The sequence below is a fragment of the Columba livia genome, chromosome 1 (assembly GCF_036013475.1).
Source record: "Columba livia isolate bColLiv1 breed racing homer chromosome 1, bColLiv1.pat.W.v2, whole genome shotgun sequence".
In the NCBI taxonomy this organism is placed as follows: Eukaryota; Metazoa; Chordata; class Aves; order Columbiformes; family Columbidae; genus Columba; species Columba livia.
Window position 1 is genome coordinate 160,472,514 of NC_088602.1, and position 21,616 is coordinate 160,494,129.

Sequence of the window (21,616 nt, forward strand, 5' to 3'; positions counted from 1 at the left end):
CAAAGCTGAAGAAACTCTGCAGAATTTCTTTACTACCTGGACCTGTGCCATGGATACTCATGCAGTCCTGCTCCTCCAGGATCATTTGGCAATTTGGTCTCTAGAGAATAGACCTCTACGGAGCTCTTCCAAACTGATAGCCTGCTGCATCTGTCACCAGCCACTAAGGAGACATTCAACTACTGCTGAAACTGCAGGGCAGGCGTGTCATGAAGTGGCTGATATGTTTTCTAGTGAGGGTGAGCAAAGCTGTGGGCTGCGCTGCTGAGGACACAGTGGGGTGTCACCTCTACGGCTTAGGATAAGTCAAAGAGTTCAACTGCAACTCAGACAGACACATCCATCTGAGCTATAGCACAGCTATCACTGGATGTCAGTGAGGCCATGTCAACCTGAAGTGAAGAGGCTTTGCTGTCATTTTGTATTTGAATCTGATGAAACTATGGATCCAAAGCTACTTGTGTCCAAATCAAGGCAACCAGGCAGTGCAGGTATGTGCTGGAAGGTCAGTTTAACCATTGCCATTTATTTGCAGTTTAAACAGTTGGTGAAATGGAGCCAAACTGCATATTTGGGAAGGTGCTGCTTTGGTGAAGTGGGTGGCACCATGGCAGCCTGTGCATCCAGCTCCTCTGCGACAGTCTGTGCCGTCAACATCTTCATTTCTGCTGTTCAGCAGTGGGAACTGGAGGCAGCAAGGAATCATTGCCACAGTCTGGCACAACTGCCAGCCCTGACCTCCTCTTGCAATAACAAACCACTTTAGTTCCCAAGAAGGCAGCAAACACCATCCTGAACTGGGAGGGGTAGAGGTGGATACAAGTAGTTATCAGTTCCCAGGAAAAGAGGGTACTCCGCTAGATGATGCTAGACAAAGTCCCCACTCTCAGCTGAGCAGAATGCCTAGGCTCCATTCCCAGCTGTTCTTAGCAACCTTCTCAGCTAGAAGAATGAATTTCTGCTTTCTGATTGAGATCAAGGCTCATTTCCCCTCTGCTGGAAGGCTCCACAGGGAACCAGTGCTGCTGCTTCCCAGGAATGGACCACAAGGGGACATTGCTGTCATTCAGATTATCAGGTAAACAGCAAATAAAACAATGAGGTTGCACATATCCTATTCTCCTACCTGTAGATACAGATCAGCAGAGAGGGCTGCATTGATTCTCTCCTAGTGCTTAAAGGGATGAATTCACCCAGGCTCCAAACTGGTTTGTAGCCCACACTGAACACTGCACCCTGCATCTGCACTCTTAGCAGTATCAGAATTGTACATCTTGAATACGTTAACACATACTGTTTTCACTTACTTAACTGTTGCACTGTTTCTTTTGTCTAGGACCAAAATAATTTTCTTTGCAAATTCCTTTTCACATCAAACCAGACATTTCAGAGTCTATTTTCAAAGGTACAGCAGTGTTAGAAATGCTTTGCATGATAATTCGATGGTGTTATATCTATTTATATGTGTCACTTTCAATGTTGAAATATATTAATTTAATGGATTATTGGAAAACAAAGCACTTATTTCAAGTGCTTGATATACTGTCATAAAGTATAGATACAAAATGTTGCAAGTATAAAGGCATATACCAAACATAGAAGTATATCCAAACGATCATCTATTATATGATGCAGTAGAAGGTTTTAAAGTCTTCTAGATATTTCATGAAGGTATAAACTCAGCAATAGTTCCACATACTACTGTGTAATAGCTGTACTACTTCAGAGCTTTTCATTAGTAAACATTTTTTACATATCAATTCATTACAATAATTCCAGTGATCAGTTCTGTTTCTCACTAATTCAGCCCGTGTGCTGAAGGTCTTTGATCCTCAGACAACTATGCCCCTGGCAAATTATGGAATACTCAAAAACACAATAACAAAACCCAAAACTGCCCAAACATCCATATTCTAGGGAATTTGCTATCTGTATGTTTGATGAAGAGGTGAGTAAAGAATTAGAGAGATGAGCCATTCATACAGTGAAAAGACAAAGTATTTAATACTAGAAAGATCTCACCTAAAACTCGCATTACAAAGTTTCTTACCAGCGTCATAACCCCCATTCTGTCCATCTCCCTGGCTGGACTGCGAGGGGTGAGTTTAGGAGTTGAGTGTCCGCTGGGAGGAGACGAGCTTGCAAGTGACGATGCTGTCACTGAGCCAGTAATGGAGGTACCTTGGTGGACTCTGGCCAGATTTAAGCCTTCCAGACTCACGCTGGCCACTCTGTTCTCTATCTCTTCGGCACGCAGTTCTGTCGACTCTTTCTCTTCTTGGATTAACCTTATTAAATAAAGGAACGCTGTTTATTTGTCTCTGCATACTCTGAAAGCAAAGCTAAAAAATGTCTCATGTCAAATGAGATTTGGAAGTAAAAGGAAACAAAGATGAATATTGTAGATCAACTCAAAAATAATACCGAAAAGTGTATTTCTTAATCACCAGAATTACAAAATTATTTTTCTTAATTCCTCTGTCCTCAAAAACTATTTGAAGAATCTGCCCCACAACATGACTTGCCATATGACATCTCAGGAAGATTGGTTCCTTTACAAAGGAGACAGTCCAGGGGAGGGGGAGTTAACAATCCGATTTACCATAGGAAACTAATTCCAGTCTTAAGTTGGCTTCATCTGATTTTCTGTTGCTAAAGCATGAATACAAATTTAAAGCCAAATGAAAATGGGCCTTTAAGTAGGGAATTGCTAAGATAATCCATATTAATAAAACAAGAGATCATGCAAAACCCGTTTTTTACCCGTTTCATCCCTGCAAACTGATGAAAAAACGACAGTTGTTTCTAAAGCATTGTGGTTTTAAGTGTATTTCATTAAAACAGCTCTCTTGTTGGCAACAAATATGTTTCTTAAGTATATAGAGCCTCAATAGGATTCTTCCACTGGGCTCTTTAGTTTCAGTTTTAATTGTGATTGCAGTTGAACGGAAAAATATGTTTAAAATAAAACATTTGTTTAGAGGTCCTTTGTCCATATACTTGTGCTAAAAAGAGTGTTGTTTTGTTTTTTTTTTTTTTTTTTCTGTGAAGATGAGGAAAAAGCACGAAGGATCAAGGTCAAATCAGAGCATATGAAGTTTGGGGAGGCTGAAACTGTGAACCAGGCTTTTATGAGTGACGTGAAGCAAGTACAATAAGTGAAACCACAATACATTGAAAATATAAATCTGCAAATTCCTGTGCTGTGATAAATCTTCTTCTCTAACAACCATTTCAAAATTCCTATAAAGTGTTTACAGTTCTTTCTGAAATGAGGCATGGCAGGAACTTGAAGGCAAATAATATTTACAAAAGGAATAATAAGTCTTTTTAATTTTAGTAATCTAAATTCTGAAACACCTTCTATAATAAACCAAATTTAAACCAAAACATATTTTTAGCTCATTTGATATCTCCAATAATTTGATAAATCTTTACAGTGTTTGTGAAGAAAATAAAACAAACAAAAAAAACCCCAGAAAATGTGAAATGTGGTAAGAATTTATAAGATTATGCTTGTAGAATAATTTTCCCTGAAACACATTAAAAGATGAATACAAAATTAGTTACCTGGTTCTTTAATAATGATAACAATGGTAATGAAGGCCTATACTTCAGTATAAGCTTAGCAGTAGGGGAAATAAACTACTCTCAGTGGACCTTCAGCAGAAATGGCTATACACAATATGCACCCTCACTTCCTTTTTGAGATCAAAACATACTTGACATGCAAGTCAAGAGCCTGTGTTAAGTAAAACAGTGTTCTGATTCAGGATGGCACAAATAATATCCCCCTATGTCACCTGCAGGTACAATTTCTTTTGAAAACCTTTTACTGCATTACCTAATTACTTGTTAAATTGTCAAAATGCTAGTATTTTTTTAAAAAAAGTATTTGTTGTATCTACAGCCTCCTGAATTGGTCCATAGTGCTGAATTCTTTGCAATAAGAGAAGATATAGATAAGGTTCTCTATTTTACATACACTGTTTCGAGGAGATTTACCTTCCCAACAACAAAATTCCTCTATGTCTCTCCATCTTGATGGCTGTAAAAAGATATTTTAGAAAACAGCACAGCACTTCTGTCTGAATGAAGAAATTCTGGGAGTAGGGACAACGCAAAGCTGTAGATGTGTAACAAAAAGTCTCCCCTGTGTACAGAAAAGTTCTTAAAATTCAATATATTCCAATAGGGTTCTCTCTTTAAAGTTATCTTGCTCAGAGAATGACTGAGATGTGGCAAAAGGTAATCTGGTTTTGATTGTATTTCTAACCAGTATTTTTGTCTATAGTATTACCAGACAGTCACAAATGTATTTAATAATCTCTTCCATCTCTTTCTAGAGAAACACACATTAACGAGAGGATGCTTTTCATACACGAAGTTTTTAAAAGTTACTCGTCCTGAAAAACACATAGGAATGCTTTAAGCCTAAGATACAGTTTAGTTTATAAAACTCAATTAAAAGATGACATTGGATTCTCTATCACTCCATTAAATTTGCATAGGAATTATTAAGATACATTCAGTTCACCACCTATTTTCAAGAATTATAGCCCAACTTGGAGCATGAAAGATCACATTCTATGCCTCCATAGAAAATCAAAACTATGTCTTAGAAAATGTGGCTTATATGATATGTAACACAGGAATAATTATCAGAAGAAAGCATGAAGAGCACTGAAATAAAACATTTTTTATAGGATGTCATTAATGAGTAAGAAGAGCCACACAGAACAGTGAAAAAGACCTTGAAAGAAGGGCTATGAATAGTGATATATCAAATCTGCCATGTGCTAGCCTTCTCTAATGTATTTCTCTTTAATTGACCATGAGTTCTTTGCTTGGAACATTTTTTGAAAGAAATTTCTATGGTTAGGAAATGGAAAAGGCCATTGTTATCTTCACACAATCAATACTCTCACATGAAGAGTGGACACATTATTAATATTTTAAATGTACAAGTGGTTTCCTAATTGTTACGAACAATATCTGAACTCATGAACTAAAGGAAGCTTGAAGCTGTAATCACAAGTGTTCAGGCTACTGACCTGATTTCTTTATTGATTGCATCTAGCTGCTCCTGAAGCATCATGGCCAGAGTTTGGGCATCAGAATGGCCGCTGGGGGACAGGAGGTCCATGGAGCTGAAAAGTGTTTCTCTGTCATCATCATCGATGTCGGACATTTCAGTGTCGCTTTCAAATGGATGGCTGCTCAAAACGCCAATCTGCTGAGTCCTATTCCACTCGTGATCGCCAAGTGATTTTACCTGAGCAGGAATTAGGATGTATATGACTTATTCCATGGAATATAACTACGAGGTTGACCTTCTATAAAATGGAAAAGGAAAGCAAGTAACATTTAAGAACACATATTCAACGATCAATGCTCCTTTAATATTTGAAGTGTTACTGCAGATTACGTATTTTCACATAATTTCTAATGCTGTGTAAAATTAATTATCAGGAAAATTTATACAAAAAGATACCCAGAAAAGACAGTCAAATATGCTTGAACTTTGATGTCTGAACTTCAGCCTTTTCTGCCTTTGTTTTAGTACAACAGTCCTCTTGTCTAAGTATGCATAGAAAAATAACCTGCTCTGCTACTTGGTGGTATTTTTTGTTTGTTTGTTTGTTTGTTTGTTTTTTTTTTTTTGTAAGTTTAACAGCCTGAAATACATTATCTTATCAGGGAATATATGAGAAGAAACTTGGGATTAACCTTTGGTTCATCTCTGCGTACTCCCATCCGGCCCCTTCTAGGTCGCCTTATGACTTTAGTTGACCGATAATCAGACTGGCTGTCAACCAGTGAGCCCACAGAATACCTCAGCTCTGCTGATGTGTCAAGGTGAGGCCTATAAAAAAAGTCATGGGAGTAAACTGAGAGAGTAATAGTAATAATAACAGCAACAATCCAATGGCCTTCAGTCTAGGAACACAGATATAAGTTTTTAAACAAACAGATTGCTATGTATCAGAATAAATGACAAAAACATGACACAAAATATAATTTATAAGTGAAAACTTGAAATAATGAGAAAATTAATGAAGAGAATAATTAAAAAAAACCCAACACTTTGATTTTTCGAAATGAAGGACTTGCATAGTAAAACTCATTGTCCAAAACTACAATACGAAAAAACAAGATTACAGGACAAGATGATGAACACAGCCGCTACTCCACATACTATCCTGTATATTTTCCTTCCATTAATTTCCTGAATAAATATGCTTGAGGGTACTGCAAGCATGTTGCATGTTCACATGTGAGGATATCTATAACACTAGTTTCCTACTGTAAATGTGCTCTGCATTATGAAAATACTAGTAAACTGCCCTGCAATATATAACATCGGTTATGAATGATTCATATTTATTTGATGATGCTTTTGAGAGTTAACACATAAACAATCTCCGCATAAAAATGTATGAATAGCATGCTTATAGTAGAAAAATGAAATGTAACAACTACTATACTAATAAGACAACTAAATATGTATCTGTTTATAGCATCTCCTAAAAATATTTGACATTTCCCTACCTATAAGAGCATAAAACAAGAGTTTAATGCTGTACTTACGTTTCCTTTTTTAAAATTTGCTTACAGAGAGTTTAATGCTGTACTTACGTTTCCTTTTTTAAAATTTGCTTACAGTCACCTACAGAAAACTTAAAGGCTTCACAACAATGTTAATAATCAGTTATGGGAAGCAAAATAGGAGTAAGTTTTGTTCTTTCCTCACTTTGCAAGAAAATGATGGCTTTATTTCTAGACATAAATAAGCTAAGTAAGAGAACGTCTGCTTTCCAAAATGGGCAATGTAAGTCAGAAAATCAGGTATATCTATGCTGAAAACTGCAGGTTGTGTGACTGTTTTCCTGAGCACTAGTTATGTGTCTTATTCTAAACATAGAGATCCATCTTTCCTTGAGAGTAATTTAATTTGAATTAAAACATACTCATACTTGGTAGACTTAAGAATTGGTCTCAAATTTCAAACATCACTTTTATTAAAGGGAAAAGTGAAAGACAAAACATGGTAACTGTGATGCCAGTATATTGATAAACGGGAAATGTGAAAACATCATGATAAATGCGAAAGCCTCTACTACAAGCTACTTTGACAGAGTAGTATGAAGTAACATAATTACTGTCTGGTGTTATAAGTCCTGTGACAATCCTAAAAGAATAATGGAAGGATATCAAGCACTAATACAGTTTGTTTTATAAAAAATAAATACTGTAAGAAAAAAAAAAATAAAAAGAGGTACCTGAATTTCCGAAATGTGACTATGTGCTATAGTAATAAAATTGGATATATAAAAATGTCACAGATACTGAAAAATGATTTAGGTTTTAGGTTTTGGATAAAGCATGTATCACAGCACATACAGTTGTCATAAACGGCCTTTTCTGACAATTCATCAGTTTATCTTCTCTTATGCTTACATCCTTCCCAGTAGGAACATCCATAATATTAGAAAAATTATTAGTTTACACTTTAAATAATTCTCTAAAACTCACTTTTTTCATTGTACCAAAAATACTTGACAAGAGTTGGGCTACAAATGTCCTAAGCCCTCCATCTACAGCACCAGTCAATAATCTTTTCACAGAATCACAGAATGTCAGGGATTGGAAGGGACCTCAAAAGATCATTTAGTCCAATCCCCCTGCCGGAGCAGGAACACCTAGATGAGGTTACACAGGAATGTGTCCATGTGGGTTTTGAATGTCTCCAGAGTAGGAGACTCCACAACCTCCCTGGGCAGCCTGTTACAGTGTTCCGTTACCCTCACTATGAAGAAGTTTCTTCTCATATTTAAATGGAACCTCCTGTGTTCCAGTTTATACCCATTGCTTCTTGTCCTATCATTGGTTGTCACAGAAAAGAGCCTGGCTGCATCCTCGTGACACTCATGCTTTACATATTTATAAACATTAATGAGTTCACCCCTCAGTCTCCTCTTCTCCAAACTAAAGAGCCCCAGCTCCCTCAGCCTTTTCTCATAAGGGAGATGCTCCACTCCCTCAATCATCTTTGTTGCCCTGCGCTGGACTCTCTCCAGCAGTTCCCTGTCCTTCTTGAACTGAGGGGCCCAGAACTGGACACAATATTCCAGATGTGGTCTCACCGGGGCGGAGTAGAGGGGAAGGAGAACCTCTCTTGACCTACTAACCACCCCCCTTCTAATACACCCCAGGGTGCCATTGGCCTTCTTAGCCACAAGGGCACAGTGCTGGCTCATGGTCATTCTGCTGTCTACCAGGACCCCCAGGTCCCTTTCCCCTACACTGCTCTCTAGCTGGGTGTTCCCCAACTTATACTGGAACCCGGGGTTGTTCCTGCCCAGGAACAGAATAGCAAGTAGAATTGCAACCCTGGACTTTAGCAGGGCTAACTTTGGCCTTTTCAAGCAATTGCTGGGGGAAATCCCATGGGCAAGACTGCTTGAAGGTAAAGGGGCCTAAGACAGCTGGATTGCATTCAGAAATTGTTTCTTCCATGCTCAGGATCAGAGCATCCCCACACGAAGGAAGTCAAGGAAGGGAGCCAGGAGGCCTGCGTGGTTGAATAGGGATCTGTTGCGTATGCTCAAGCAGAAGAGGAGAGTTTACAGGTCATGGAAGCAGGGGCTGGCCACTTGGGAAGAATATAAGGCTGCTGTTAGAGCATGTAGGAAGGCAGCTAGGATAGCCAAGGCCTCCTTAGAATTACAGCTGGCGGGAGGGGTCAAGGACAGCAAAAAGAACTTTTTCAAATACATAGAAGATAAAACTAATACCAGAGGCAATGTAGGCCCCCTGATGAATGGGGTGGGAGCCCTGGTGGCAGAAGATACAGAGAAGGCAGAATTACTGAATGCCTTCTTTGTCTCTGTCTACTCTGCCAGAGGCTGCCCTGGGGAGCCCTGTACCCCTGAGACCCCAGATGAAGCCAGGTCAATGGAGGAGTTTGCTTTAGTTGATGAGGACTGGGTTAGGGAGCAATTAAATAGTCTGGACATCCATAAATCCATGGGTCCAGATGGGATGCATCCGCGGGTGCTGAGGGAGCTGGCTGAAGTCATTGCTGGACCGCTCTCCATCATCTTTGCCAAGTCTTGGGAAACGGAAGAGGTGCCCGAGGATTGGAGGAAAGCAAATGTCACTCCAGTCTTCAAAAAGGGCAAGGAGGAGGACCCGGGTAATTATAGACCAGTCAGCCTCACCTCTGTCCCTGGGGAAGTAATGGAACAGCTTATCCTTGGTGCCATCTCAAGGCATATCAAGGATAAGAGGGTTATTAGGGGCAGTCAGCATGGCTTTACCAAGGGTAAGTCGTGCTTGACCAACCTCATAGCCTTTTATGAGAATGTAACAAGGTGGATGGACGATGGCAGAGCGGTGGATGTGGTCTACCTTGACTTCAGTAAAGCCTTTGACACAGTCTCCCACAGCATCCTCACAGCTAAGTTGAGGAGGTGTGGTCTAGACAATAGAGTAGTGAGGTGGGTTGCAAACTGGCTTAAAGGAGAGAAGCCAGAGAGTGGTAGTCAATGGTGCGGAGTCTAGTTGGAGACCAGTATCTAGTGGAGTGCCTCAGGGGTCAGCACTGGGGCCAATATTATTCAATATGTTCATTAAAGATTTGGACGAGGGAATTGAATGTACTATCAGCAAGTTTGCTGATGACACTAAGCTGGGAGGAGTGGCTGACACACCAGAAGGCTGTGCTGCCATCCAGCGGGACCTGGACAGGCTGGAGAGTTGGGCGGGGAATAACCTAATGCAATTTAACAAGGGCAAGTGTAGAGTCCTGCATCTGGGCAGGAACAACCCCAGGTTCCAGTATAGGTTGGGAAATTACATATTAGAGAGCAGTGTAGGGGAAAGGGACCTGGGGGTCCTGGTGGACAACAGGATGACCATGAGCCAGCACTGTGCCCTTGTGGCCAGGAAGGCCAATGGCATCCTGGGGTGTATTAGAAGGGGGGTGGTTAGTAGATCAAGAGAGGTTCTCCTTCCCCTCTACTCCACCCTGGTGAGACCACATCTGGAATATTGTGTCCAGTTCTGGGCCCCTCAGTTCCAGAAGGACAGGGAACTGCTGGAGAGGGTCCAGCGTAGGGCAACGAAGATGATTAAGGGAGTGGAGCACCTCCCTTATGAAGAAAGGCTGAGGGAGCTGGGTCTCTTTAGTTTGGAGAAGAGGAGACTAAGGGGGGACCTCATTAATGTTTATAAATATATAAAGGGTGAGTGCCATGAGGATGGAGCCAGGCTCTTCTCGGTGGCAAACAATGATAGGACAAGGGGTAATGGGATCAAGCTGGAACACAAGAGGTTCCACTTAAATTTGAGAAAAAACTTCTTCTCAGTGAGGGTGACAGAGCACTGGAACAGGCTGCCCAGGGAGGTTGTGGAGTCTCCTTCTCTGGAGACATTCAAAACCCACCTGGACATGTTCCTGTGCGACCTCACCTAGGCGTTCCTGCTCCAGCAGGAGGATTGGACTAGATGATCTTTTGAGGTCCCTTCCAATCCCAAACATACTGTGATACTGTGTGATACTGTGATTAGTTTCAGCATTAAAGACAAGGGTTTTAGACTTTATTATTAAGCTCTTCTGGGAAAAACTGAGTAGTTGGATGTACTTTCGAAAACATGCCACTATTAAAAAGACTTTCCTTAATCTCTGTAATATTTAAGTGTATACTCATTTCTATAAGGACCTGTTTGCCTATGAAAAAAGTGAAAAGCAGCAGTAATAATCATAGCACAGATATTACATTTTTGAAGAAATAAGTTATTTTTCTGCATAGTCTAAACACATCCCTGTTGTAAAGGCTCAAAACTTGTATTTATCTTCTATTTCAATGCAAACTGAGGACACTTTCATCATTAAATATTACCTTGACAATGTGGGTTCGATTAAAGAACCAGCCCTCAATTTCATTTGATCCAGTTCAGATCTCAGTTTCTCAATTTCTTCGGCAAGTCTTTCCTGGAAATGAAAATAGTAAGATACACTTACTTGTGATAAAAAAATACTTTTACTTTATGAGATATTGCTCTCGTAAAACTAAACAAGTAAGATAAAACAAATATAGCACTGACTATATAAGAAAAGGCAGCAAAATTGTTCAAGTTCCATTATTGTCAAAAAGAGATGCATCAATAAAAGATTGTATAGCATACTTTGGTGTTCTGCCACTAGCTGGAAGTGATTGCAGGACAGGTTTGTACTTCTAACTTAATTTCTTCTTTTTAAACAGCCAAGGTCAGGAAAAGAATGAGCACTGATTTGTGCTCTAACTGCACCCTCCATGCCAGGCACAGCTCAGCATGCGAAATGCCATTTGGCCTCGAGAGAAAGAGGTTGTGTCCTGGCTGTGGTTGTGTGTAAAGATCATTATCATTGATGCCAGGAAGATTTCACATGGTAGTTGTATAATTAATATACCATACACATATTTCCAAATAATAAATATATAACTTCCATTAAAAACAGATATAATTGCAGTATTTTACAGTACCTTGTCATGTAAAGACTCTTCCAGATTTTTCCTGAAACTTTCAGATTCTTGAATCAAAACATTCTAGAAATTAAAAGAAAAAAACCCATAGATAAACCAGAAAGAAATTAGGGATATGTTAAGTATCAGATAACACCATATACATGTAACCTCCATGTACAAGTTAGCAATGTTAAGTAACAAATTAACTTTCATATTCACTGGACTTTAAAATATTTTAATGCTTCAGTTTAAGTATACTTCAGATTTTAAACACTGGAAGTAAACCACATATGTAGGACCATGTTTTTTTAAGAACTGCACAAACTTTGCATTTTCCTTGAACTGAGCAATGTTTATACTCCTACACAACTATTTCTCCCAGATTTTTCTTTTGGCAGGCCTATTGCTTTGTATGATATTTAGTTTCAAGGATATAAGAGAAGTACATCCTCCGAAGCTTCTGAAATGTCCTTCTGAAAGACACTGAAAGATTTCCCTCAGCTGAAACCAAAGGTGAATAATTAGAAGAGGGAGGGATTAAGGAGGGTGGATATGAAGGTCATGGGATTTGAATTTTGCAGGCCCATTGTGTCTCACATCATGCAAAACCTCTAAATAACATTCCCTCTCCAAGGGTACATTCTCCTTCTCCTGTGGTGACAACATTTTACTCTTCCCAGAGGAAGCGAGGCAAAATCAGCTGGCTAAAATATGGGAATGAGAGCACATGCAAAATGTGACCACTCCCCAGTTCTCATCCACTTTCTCTCACTGCCTTATGCTGTGTTGTTCTCTGGTCCTTGACAAGCTCTTCATCAGACACCCCACTGATTAAATGAGGTCATAATATTCAGTATATCCAGCTCGCAGTAGTTCTGGAAAGATTCTCAAGTGCACCCTTGAATTAAGAGTTGAATTTATAAATTAGACCACATTTCTGGTAATATTTGTGAATACAAAATCAGCATGATGCCTCCATCCTGATAAAAGCAGAACAGGTTTTGCGTAGGAGAATCTTTATTAAGCTGAACTTCATACCAGCCTTTGCATCGTACCTTTTCTTCAAGTGCTGCCATTCTCTCTTTCAAGTGTAGCTGCAGACGCTCATTGGATTCTGTCAAAAGTCTGTCTACGGTATCTGATAATCTTTTGTTGTGCTCCTCATTCATTTTTTCTCTTTGCCTTGCCTTTAATGTAGAACAGAAGAGACAGATTGGTAGGGTCCCATATTAACCAGTACAGACTTGTATCATTATAAAATTAAAGAAAAAATACGGTAACCATAGCCATTTAAAGAAATTCCGCAGGAAACATAATTACAGTTATTAATGCACACTCATTCTTATATCAGTGGAATATTTTGAAAGCTGCAACTAGATGTAAACTACTATATTAATGTGGCTAAGTAAAGTGGGAAGATGCTGCCATCACTGCTATAAATAAAACATTTACTGGTAGATATATTTGTTTGCTGGAGTGCATAACGTAGCACTATATTGACAAATTAAAAGAAGAAAAGTGCACAGAAATTGTCTGAAATATACATACTCTTTGAAGTTCCTGATTCTTTTCTTCAAGTTGAGCTTCTAAGTGTCTCATACGTTCCTCAATATTTCCATGTCTTTCTTCTGCCTGTAAAAAAATAGAAAGACTCTTTCTGTAATTTAAGTGGCTTTGGAAGTCTAAATCTCAGTAAAGTTTAACCAAAACATAAAGCAAGCTACTACTAACTGCAAACTTAGTTTTCCGAAAAGAAACTTTATTTAAACAGGCAGCTGAACAGCATTGCTTGAAATGTGTCAGCTACAAAGGCCTGTTACATCCAAGCATCAGCAAAACATTAGAGTTATTTATGAGCAATGAAATCAGCCAAATGTAACATGCAGACTGTGCATGGTTTGAACACAAACCTGCCATCGTAAAATCGTAAGCTCCTGAAGCACTGAACTGCACGATGGTTGATTATCAATAACAAAAAGTAAAGAAAAAAAAAGTTAAAGAAAATGAAAACAAATCAGATGGATTCTATTTAGCAATAGAAAGTAAAGTCCAGTAGGACTACCTTCCTACGTATGGAGATCATTTCTTGTAGCTTAGCTTCCATAACATATTGATAATCATCAGATGAGGTAGAAGAGGTTGGATCAGACTAACAAGTCAAGGAAAAGGAGAGGGACAAAATTGAAAAATCAGAACTAAAGACACTGACACTGAACAGAACACAGCACAGAATGCTTAAAATAAAAGTGTGACTGAAAATTTAATACTTTAGCTGACAGATTTTTATATGGAATAAACTACACTGATACTTGGTGAATATGATGCAGTTGATGTGAAGAAACTGAAAATAATGGAATGCTAAAAAAAGCTATCAACCTACACATGAAGTTCAAGGTTAGTGATGGCTGGCTGATGACATATTACTTCTGAGTGGATTCAGAGCAATACTGTCTAATCTATCTATCTATCTATAGATATTTTTATTTTTTTTTTTATTATGGCCAACTAAGCACCAAAACAGGACTCTGTGAGGCCAATGTCAGAAAGTCCTTTATAATTCTTCTATATTTTTCTAAGAATGAGATCAATGCATAAATACCAAATTAATGGATTGGTCAGTTACAGAACTGTGCAATGTTATGGTACATTCCCTAATTTCTAGAAAACAGAAAGAACATCAAAAAAGACATTGCTCAAATTTTAGTATTCCATTTTAGAATAGACTACATAAGCCCTTTCATCCAAATAAACAATATGGTTTTGATCCCTTTGAAAGGATCCACCCTGGTGGATCTCTTTGGAAGTTCAAGGTCACCAGATAAAAGAAGAACCTATAAATAAAAATTCATTAATAGGAATGAAAAGTCATTACTGAGTACAGAAACGGTAATCCATCCAAAGATTCATTACTACTTCTGACAGAAGTTGATCTTAATTAGGTTGTTTGTTGCAAAACATGAATATTCTTGTTATTGTCATATCAAACACGTCTATGTTATAATTCAAAATGAAAAAAAAATCTTAAGGAAAGGGAAATGCTATAATGGATTTGTTGCTATGGAAACAGGAATGGGCACAAGGCGTATAGACAATGCTACTGATGACTGAGTTGTGAGCTCGTGCTTGTCAAATGCTATTTCACTCTGTCAGATTTAGCATCTCTCAAAAAGAGACCTTGAACTCCATCTTTAGATGAGCAAGCCTTAATTTGCACAAGAAAAAACAGTTTTACAACTGTATTTTTTTTACTGAGACTGTTTTTCATGCTGTTGTCTACTAACACTTTATCAGAATAATTAGGAACAGATACCAAAGTGATTCCAGCTGTATATCATAGCTTAAAATTACTGATAACTGATAACCAAAAAATTAAGACAGAAAACAAACCTGTGGTCTTGAGATTTGTTAATATAAATTGCAGCTTTTGATAGGAAGACATTCATAAGAAAAAATCCTGCTTTGTATAAATATAAAGGTAATGCTTAACTTTTAGGATCACTACTATTCTTTTAGGATCACTACTATTCTTTTCAGAGTAAGTATATTCACAAAACTCAGATTCTTGCAAGATTTGAGAGGAAGTCAGTATACTTTGGAAGTAAGCTCATTTAGTAAGTGCACTTACTGTTTCTGGTCATGAAGTAGGCTTATTGTGATGTATTTGAATTTATTTATTATCTGAAACTTTTGTCTATTCATTATGATTTGGACCAGTGACAACCCCTTTATGATTTTATCTTATATTTTAGTTTTACATATTAGTTTGTTTTAGTACACAAGTGCTAATGCATGGCTTCCTCTCCCAATTGGATAAATAGGAAGACAGGATTAAAAAAGTTCAGTCCCTGCAGCTGTAGAAAACCAGACCTCTCTAACCCTTCCACAAAGTGACCAAGCCTTATCCTTCCCCTTTTTCCCTTTCTGAGTCCTGGTTGTGGTATTAGTTCAAGTTCTTCCATTAATGTGTCTCAAAGGGTCAGGAGAAGATTCAAAATCATCAAAGCTCTGAGCTGATGATGGAGAAGGCTTAAGAAACTCTACCTCTTTTGAAACTATTTTCGTTGAGGGAGATATAGAAGCCATTGGGAGTTTCATGCTACAAAATTAAACTACTTGGAAGCTTCATTAGCTGACTTCAAATTTTAAAAGGAAATTACTTAATCTTCACTGCTTCTATACACTTAATTGCAGGTTAATGCAAAATATGAAGATAACCAAACTAATAATCCTGAGTTGAAAGGCGATCTCATTTAATTCTTTTGATATGTGGTGCTGTCTGTCATAACCTGTTATTCGGAAATCGGTCTAGCTAGCTATATCATTCAAATATATTTATCAAACTGAAAAATAGATTTTCAGTCCAAACCATGCCATATATTATTCCTTAGCAGAAAACAGTATTTTTCAAGGCATAAAATAATGGTGGTATTAGGCCTAGCTATTATTTGGAAGAAGAGGAATAAAACTATTGGCAGAACTAAAAGTTATCTGAATCCTTATATAGAGAACATTCTTGAAAGAACATGATGTTATTTTAAGGTTCTTAGACCTATCCAGTTCTACTGCTTCATAACCTTCTACTGCTTTAATAAATCAGTAAGGTATATGTTTAAGATTTATATAAAACCTTTTGCATTATAGTTTTCAGTTATTTCATTAAGAATATTAAAATATTGAAAGATACATCCTTGCTAACAAACCTGCTTGAATGTGGCTCAGAGTACCTCTACTTTGTTTTCCAGCATAAAACAAAGTAGAGTTGATCTCCAAACTCATCTCCCTTTACCTCTCTTTTGTAGGATGAAGAGACATTAAAATTTATTAAAATTGAATATGCTTTAGAATAAAAATGAATGTCACTATCCTAAACACTTCAAATGTATTTGATTATTCTGTGTTTCCTTTATGTGAATTTCATTTGTTCATTCCTAAAGTGTTATTCTGTATTATTCTAAAAGAACCAAATTATTTCATAACAGAGACATCAAACAATTAGGCTCAACTGTTTGCCTGGCAGAGGACAAGCACAGGTATGTAGCCTTAGTACCTCCCCTGGGCTCTAATGCAACTTAGTGGTTTTAACCACCAATTCTTAGGTGCCAAATGCATGTGCAGCCCCTGCAACAGGGACATGAATGAAAAGGGTGTTCTCTGTAGGGGCTGGGGAGACAGAAACACACATACATACTCCCTGCTTTGAGACCTTTCCAAACAAAAATAACCTAGCAATTCAGCTATTCCCTAATGGATTTGCAAATACCTCCTGCATAGGCTTTTCCAAGCCACACTGTTAGAATTGACACTCCACCGGTGGCTACACTTTTTTGTTGTTCAAATGTGTTATTCAGCTCCAGACAGTCACACTGGAACAGGCTCTTTAGGAGACTTGGGAGCCTACCATAAAAATATTGAATGTCTCAGACTCTGTCTTGTGTCATGAGGCAGAGGCCGAGACACCAGCTTTAGTCATCTTGCTGTAGCAGAATTTCAGATACATGTGAGACAGAAGAAGCAACTGTGGGCTGTGAGATTCATAAAGAGAAACTGGATTTCTTCTGATCTGCCTTGCTAAGAGTTAACTTGCTGAAGTGGAATTGCATGACTACTTCTTGGCAGACCTTACCCTACATTCTTCTTCTTAGTATATGACTTGCATGCCTGTTCAACAGTACTCTGTACAGGAGGATTAGTAAAACACAGTATTCAGCAACTAGCATTTAAAGCATTTAACCACCACATTCAGTTATAAATAGATTTATGGAGTTGTGCATCAGACTGGATTAAAAATATATGGACAAAAACTAACAATGTCTGACCCCTATGAGATACCAGCATGAGTCTTAATGCTCACTTTGCACTCTATATGCTATGAAATAGCAAAGAAATAGCTAATATAAGCCAGTAATAGACAGGAAAATTTTACTTTGAGAGAATACCGAAGCAGCTTCTATTATTGCTCTCTAACCCTGTTAAAACTCTGCTGCTGCTCCTACTGCTAATGCGCCCACAAAAAAAATGTTGCTTTCACATCATCTGTTGCTGTTGGCACTGCACATTTTCTAGGTCTTTGCATCTCAGTTGAAAAAATAATCCAATTTCAGATGCAGAAAGCACCTGTACAGCACAGGTGCTATCATTTTTCTTCCTCATGCTGAGCTGCAGGAACAAATCTAAAATTTTCTAATGGTACAAGCCCATTTCCACAGTTTTGAGACCTTGACTTTTGCACACCTGTGGTCTCCAGATTTTCTACTGGCTTCTTATGGCACACATTCCTTTGGCTATCCTTTGAATGAGTTAGTTATTCAAGCAAGAATGCCTTATTGAATTGAGCTACGCAATCCAAGGTGGAAATAGGTGACGATGGTGACCGAGTCACAACAGCTCACAAAGTTATCAACTTGTTCATGGACTCACTTGTAACGTGTTACAAATGTGACAAAATATGTTGGCTTAAGTCACCCCCTTTTCTGAAACCCAAATTTTCAGTCACTAGATACCCACTAGATATGCTCCTCCTTCATTCCCTCACTACCTTCTACACCTTGTAGGTTTAGTAACTCCTCCCATTTAGCTCTGTCAAGCTTGCTTGTTTCATTTCTTCCTTCTATCAGAAGAAAATCTTCTGTAGAAAGGAAAGCATAAGAAGAGGGGTGGTTTGACAAGACAGTAATTTATTGTAAATGTGGAGTTTTCTTGGGCTTCCCTCCCCATAGAAGATGTTCTCTCTCTCTTTTTTCCCCCCTCAGAAGGTTTATCAACTTCCTTTTTCAGCTAACACATCATCCTCTCTCTCTCCCTTGTTCTCAGATACATTTCTGTCTTAACCACATCCACTTCTTGCAGAAGAACTTTTTTTCCCCTCTTTGTTTCCTTTCCACTGCAGACCTCCTTTCATTTCCTTGCAACTTCTTCCCTACTTAATGCAAATCAGATCCCCACATTGTCACAAAAACAGCATTGTGTCCCACTTGCCTCCAACTTTCAAGTCATTTTTTATTACCGTTAAAATAAGCTGAATGTGTTATTATGCTAAATGTGTTCTATTATGATTATGGTTTCCTTTTCTCCATGTCAGTGCTTCTCTAATGGAGCTGAAAAGCACTGGTGGTATTTCTGGTGACCTGCATACAGCAATGATGGAGTAAAATGCTGACTGCTGTCTTGTGATCAGAGAAGTGACATGTCACCTCTGCTGCACAAGCACCCGAGGGGGAGAGTGACTACTAGTGGGAGTGAGTGAATGGAAGTAGGTGGATGCTCGTTGTCTCCACTAGACCCCTCTTTGAATACATGGAAGGAGAAACCGTGTTTGACAGACTAACCATCTGAAGATTCTAGATGCTCCAATGTCTTTCCCTTCTGAGGAAAATAAACATCTTGTGGGATAAAGAAATGTTTAGTTAATATTAGGAGGGAAGTTCTTTCTACAACCAACTGCCTCTTCTTCAGGGAAGGCAAACAGACCAATACTGTGAGAGTGAATACAAGGTGGCTCAATGAGTCATGGTAGTCTAAATCTTGGGATACATGCTGAGAGCTGTGCTACTTGTCATGACCAGACAGATACGAGTGCGACGGCCAGGCAGGACAGCAGAGTACATGGGATCATGCTGTTCCAGGTTAGTTTGCCACAGGCTGACTAACCCTCCAGTTGCTCACCCAATGGGCAGAACACAGTGAAAACAAAACCAAAGAGAAGCTCAAATGATTCAGGTAAATTTATAGGTACTTATCTTACTTCACTGCATAGTCCAAACTTTTGGAAGTTCACTCCTTATGGACTAGTTTGGTCATGGAAAAGTAGCAAAAAGACATTCACTAGCCCATACAGATATAAAAAGAAAACCAACTCATTTTAAAAACTGACAACACAGAGGGATCTTATTCAACATCCTTCTTTTGCAGAATCCCAACCCAGACTTCTTGTGAGGAAGAGTGTAAAAAATTGAATGCAGAATTGTAACATGCGCATTTCAAATTTGAGGCTGGGGGAGGAAATCACATCTACATAATTTTAGTTCTGTTTTATCTCCACATGTAAATACTTGGCCTTATATTTTCCCCACAGTGAAGCAGTCATCATTTCCAGTTATCCCATACTATTTCCCTTTAAAAAAACATGTACAATATTAGGCTTAACTCACCTCTTTCATGTGATTGTAACCCCATTAATCTCAGAGAAGCCACTTTCATTGAGGTAGTACAAAAGAAAGGAGAATCAGTTTTGACTTTTTTGCAGCACAGAAAGACTAGCTGATGAAGGGGGCTCATCTTTTACTCATTATACATAGACGTGCAGTGACCATAGCTCAGGGCAGGCGGACTTAAGGTAGTCAGTACTGAGCTAATTTGAGCCCTACTGACAAGGTATATGCTGGCACAAACCTCAACAAAGGAAAAATTAAGGATTATTCAGCCTCTTAGGTAGTAGGTCTTGTAGCTTTCATTGAATAGCTAGTGTGGTAATAGTATACGAGCTAGCTAATTTAAAACTACTTAGAGTAAGCTGCAGTGACTACAGTACCATCCTTGACTCCGAGCTACATTTATGTGACCCATGAAAACTACTGGACTTTGAACTTTGGAGCTGTCAAACCAGCACCTTAATAAAATCTACAGTTTGCAAAGACATTATGTACAAGATATATAAAATATAGGCTTCTTCATGTCATGTATTCCAAGACGACACAATTTTAAATAAAATTACTTCAGCTTTTCATGTAATCACAGAGAAATGAACAGAACTGGCATTACAATCTAACATACTTTTTAGAGTTTTCTGCTTGGCAAAAACTTTGATAAAGTACATTAAAGTGAAATGGGACGGAGCGTCAGCTCTGTTCACTGTTCTCTAACCACATCCCATGAAATAATGTAAAAGGACAGAGATGTATACTGCAGCTTTATGGTCACAATAACAATATCTTATGGAAGTGCCTGAGTGCTCTGCATGGTTGAAATGGGATTTCTTCTTACACTATTTGAAATTAACATATGCTCAAGGAAAAATGCAGTTGCAAGAAAAGACATGCTTGAGACTGCAAAATACTTACTGGTGTCTAATTGCTGGAGAAATTACTCAGGAAAAACTTTCTTAAAATAGAAAATTATATTCTTAAGCTACTGAGGGAATTACAATATGTGATTATTTGTTGAATCAGAAACAACTGAAAAAAAAAAGAAATTGAAATGCCAAGATATTGCCCTTAGGCACACCTGAGTTTTTATCAAACTGAAATGATATATATTTGCCATTTCATGTAGCTCCCTTATTGCTGATTCTTTCTTCCCATCCCCCCTCCGCTATTTTCAGCCTCCCAAATTCCCACCCATTCATATAAATCTATGGACAGCACAAAATCTTGGTTACTGAATAATGATCTTGCCTTACTAAAATAATAAAACAACCTCAACCATTCAACCATCAAATCTCCCCAAAGTTTCTCTTCCTTTCTACTTCTTAACTAAATTACTTAAAAATTGGACTGCAGTAGTGAGCTGCTCAGCACTTAAGAATTGAAACGAGAATTGAAAACAATCCATCAAATATCAAAATGGCTAGGTACATAAAGAGCTAGAAACATTCCTTGGTAACAGAGAAAGGAAAGCTTAGATACATCACAGTGACATGTAATACAATCTCTTAAATGCATTTTTCTTTATTTGTCTGATTTTGAGAGATGAAAAATAAACATATTATCACAACTTTATGAAACTGATAATACCCAAGCTGTAGTATTAACTACATGCACACCTGAAAATATTAGAGGCCAAACATGAAAACCACACTACTGAAAATTTATTTTTATCTTCTTATTTTTACTACAAGAAAGCTGTCAAATAATAAATTTATCAGAAAAAACAGTTTGAAGTCCTCTCAGGGTTTCACATTTGTCTTTTCAGATATATGGTGCAAAGAATCATTCAAAACAAATCATTCAAGTATGCACTGCACGTTGCCTTCACTTATGTCCTACAAATGATCCCAGCTGCCACTAAGATTTGATTTTATAGCTCTTACTGAAATGCAAATAATTGTTGTTTCCTATGCATTGTCAAAGAAAATGTCCAGAAGAACTAAGTAAATGTAGGAATGGGAC

At 38.1% G+C, this 21,616-nt stretch overlaps 1 protein-coding gene across 10 annotated transcripts in view; it reads right to left on the minus strand.

The window, feature by feature from the left end:
- PPFIA2 (PTPRF interacting protein alpha 2) overlaps positions 1-21,616 on the minus strand; it is a 317,732-nt gene that overhangs the window by 43,137 nt on the left and 252,979 nt on the right. For 6 of the 10 annotated variants that reach the window (XM_065041448.1, XM_065041464.1, XM_065041457.1 and 3 more), the window contains 8 exons: positions 13,576-13,662; positions 13,062-13,145; positions 12,569-12,700; positions 11,532-11,594; positions 10,908-10,999; positions 5,731-5,866; positions 5,055-5,275; positions 2,051-2,288 (listed from right to left, as the gene is read on the minus strand). In XM_065041448.1, coding sequence (XP_064897520.1) covers positions 2,051-2,288; positions 5,055-5,275; positions 5,731-5,866; positions 10,908-10,999; positions 11,532-11,594; positions 12,569-12,700; positions 13,062-13,145; positions 13,576-13,662 — 1,053 coding nt within the window. The remainder of the gene's footprint in view (positions 1-2,050; positions 2,289-5,054; positions 5,276-5,730; positions 5,867-10,907; positions 11,000-11,531; positions 11,595-12,568; positions 12,701-13,061; positions 13,146-13,575; positions 13,663-21,616) is intronic. The other 4 variants (XM_021299938.2, XM_021299935.2, XM_013370087.3 and 1 more) reach the window with 1 other exon arrangement.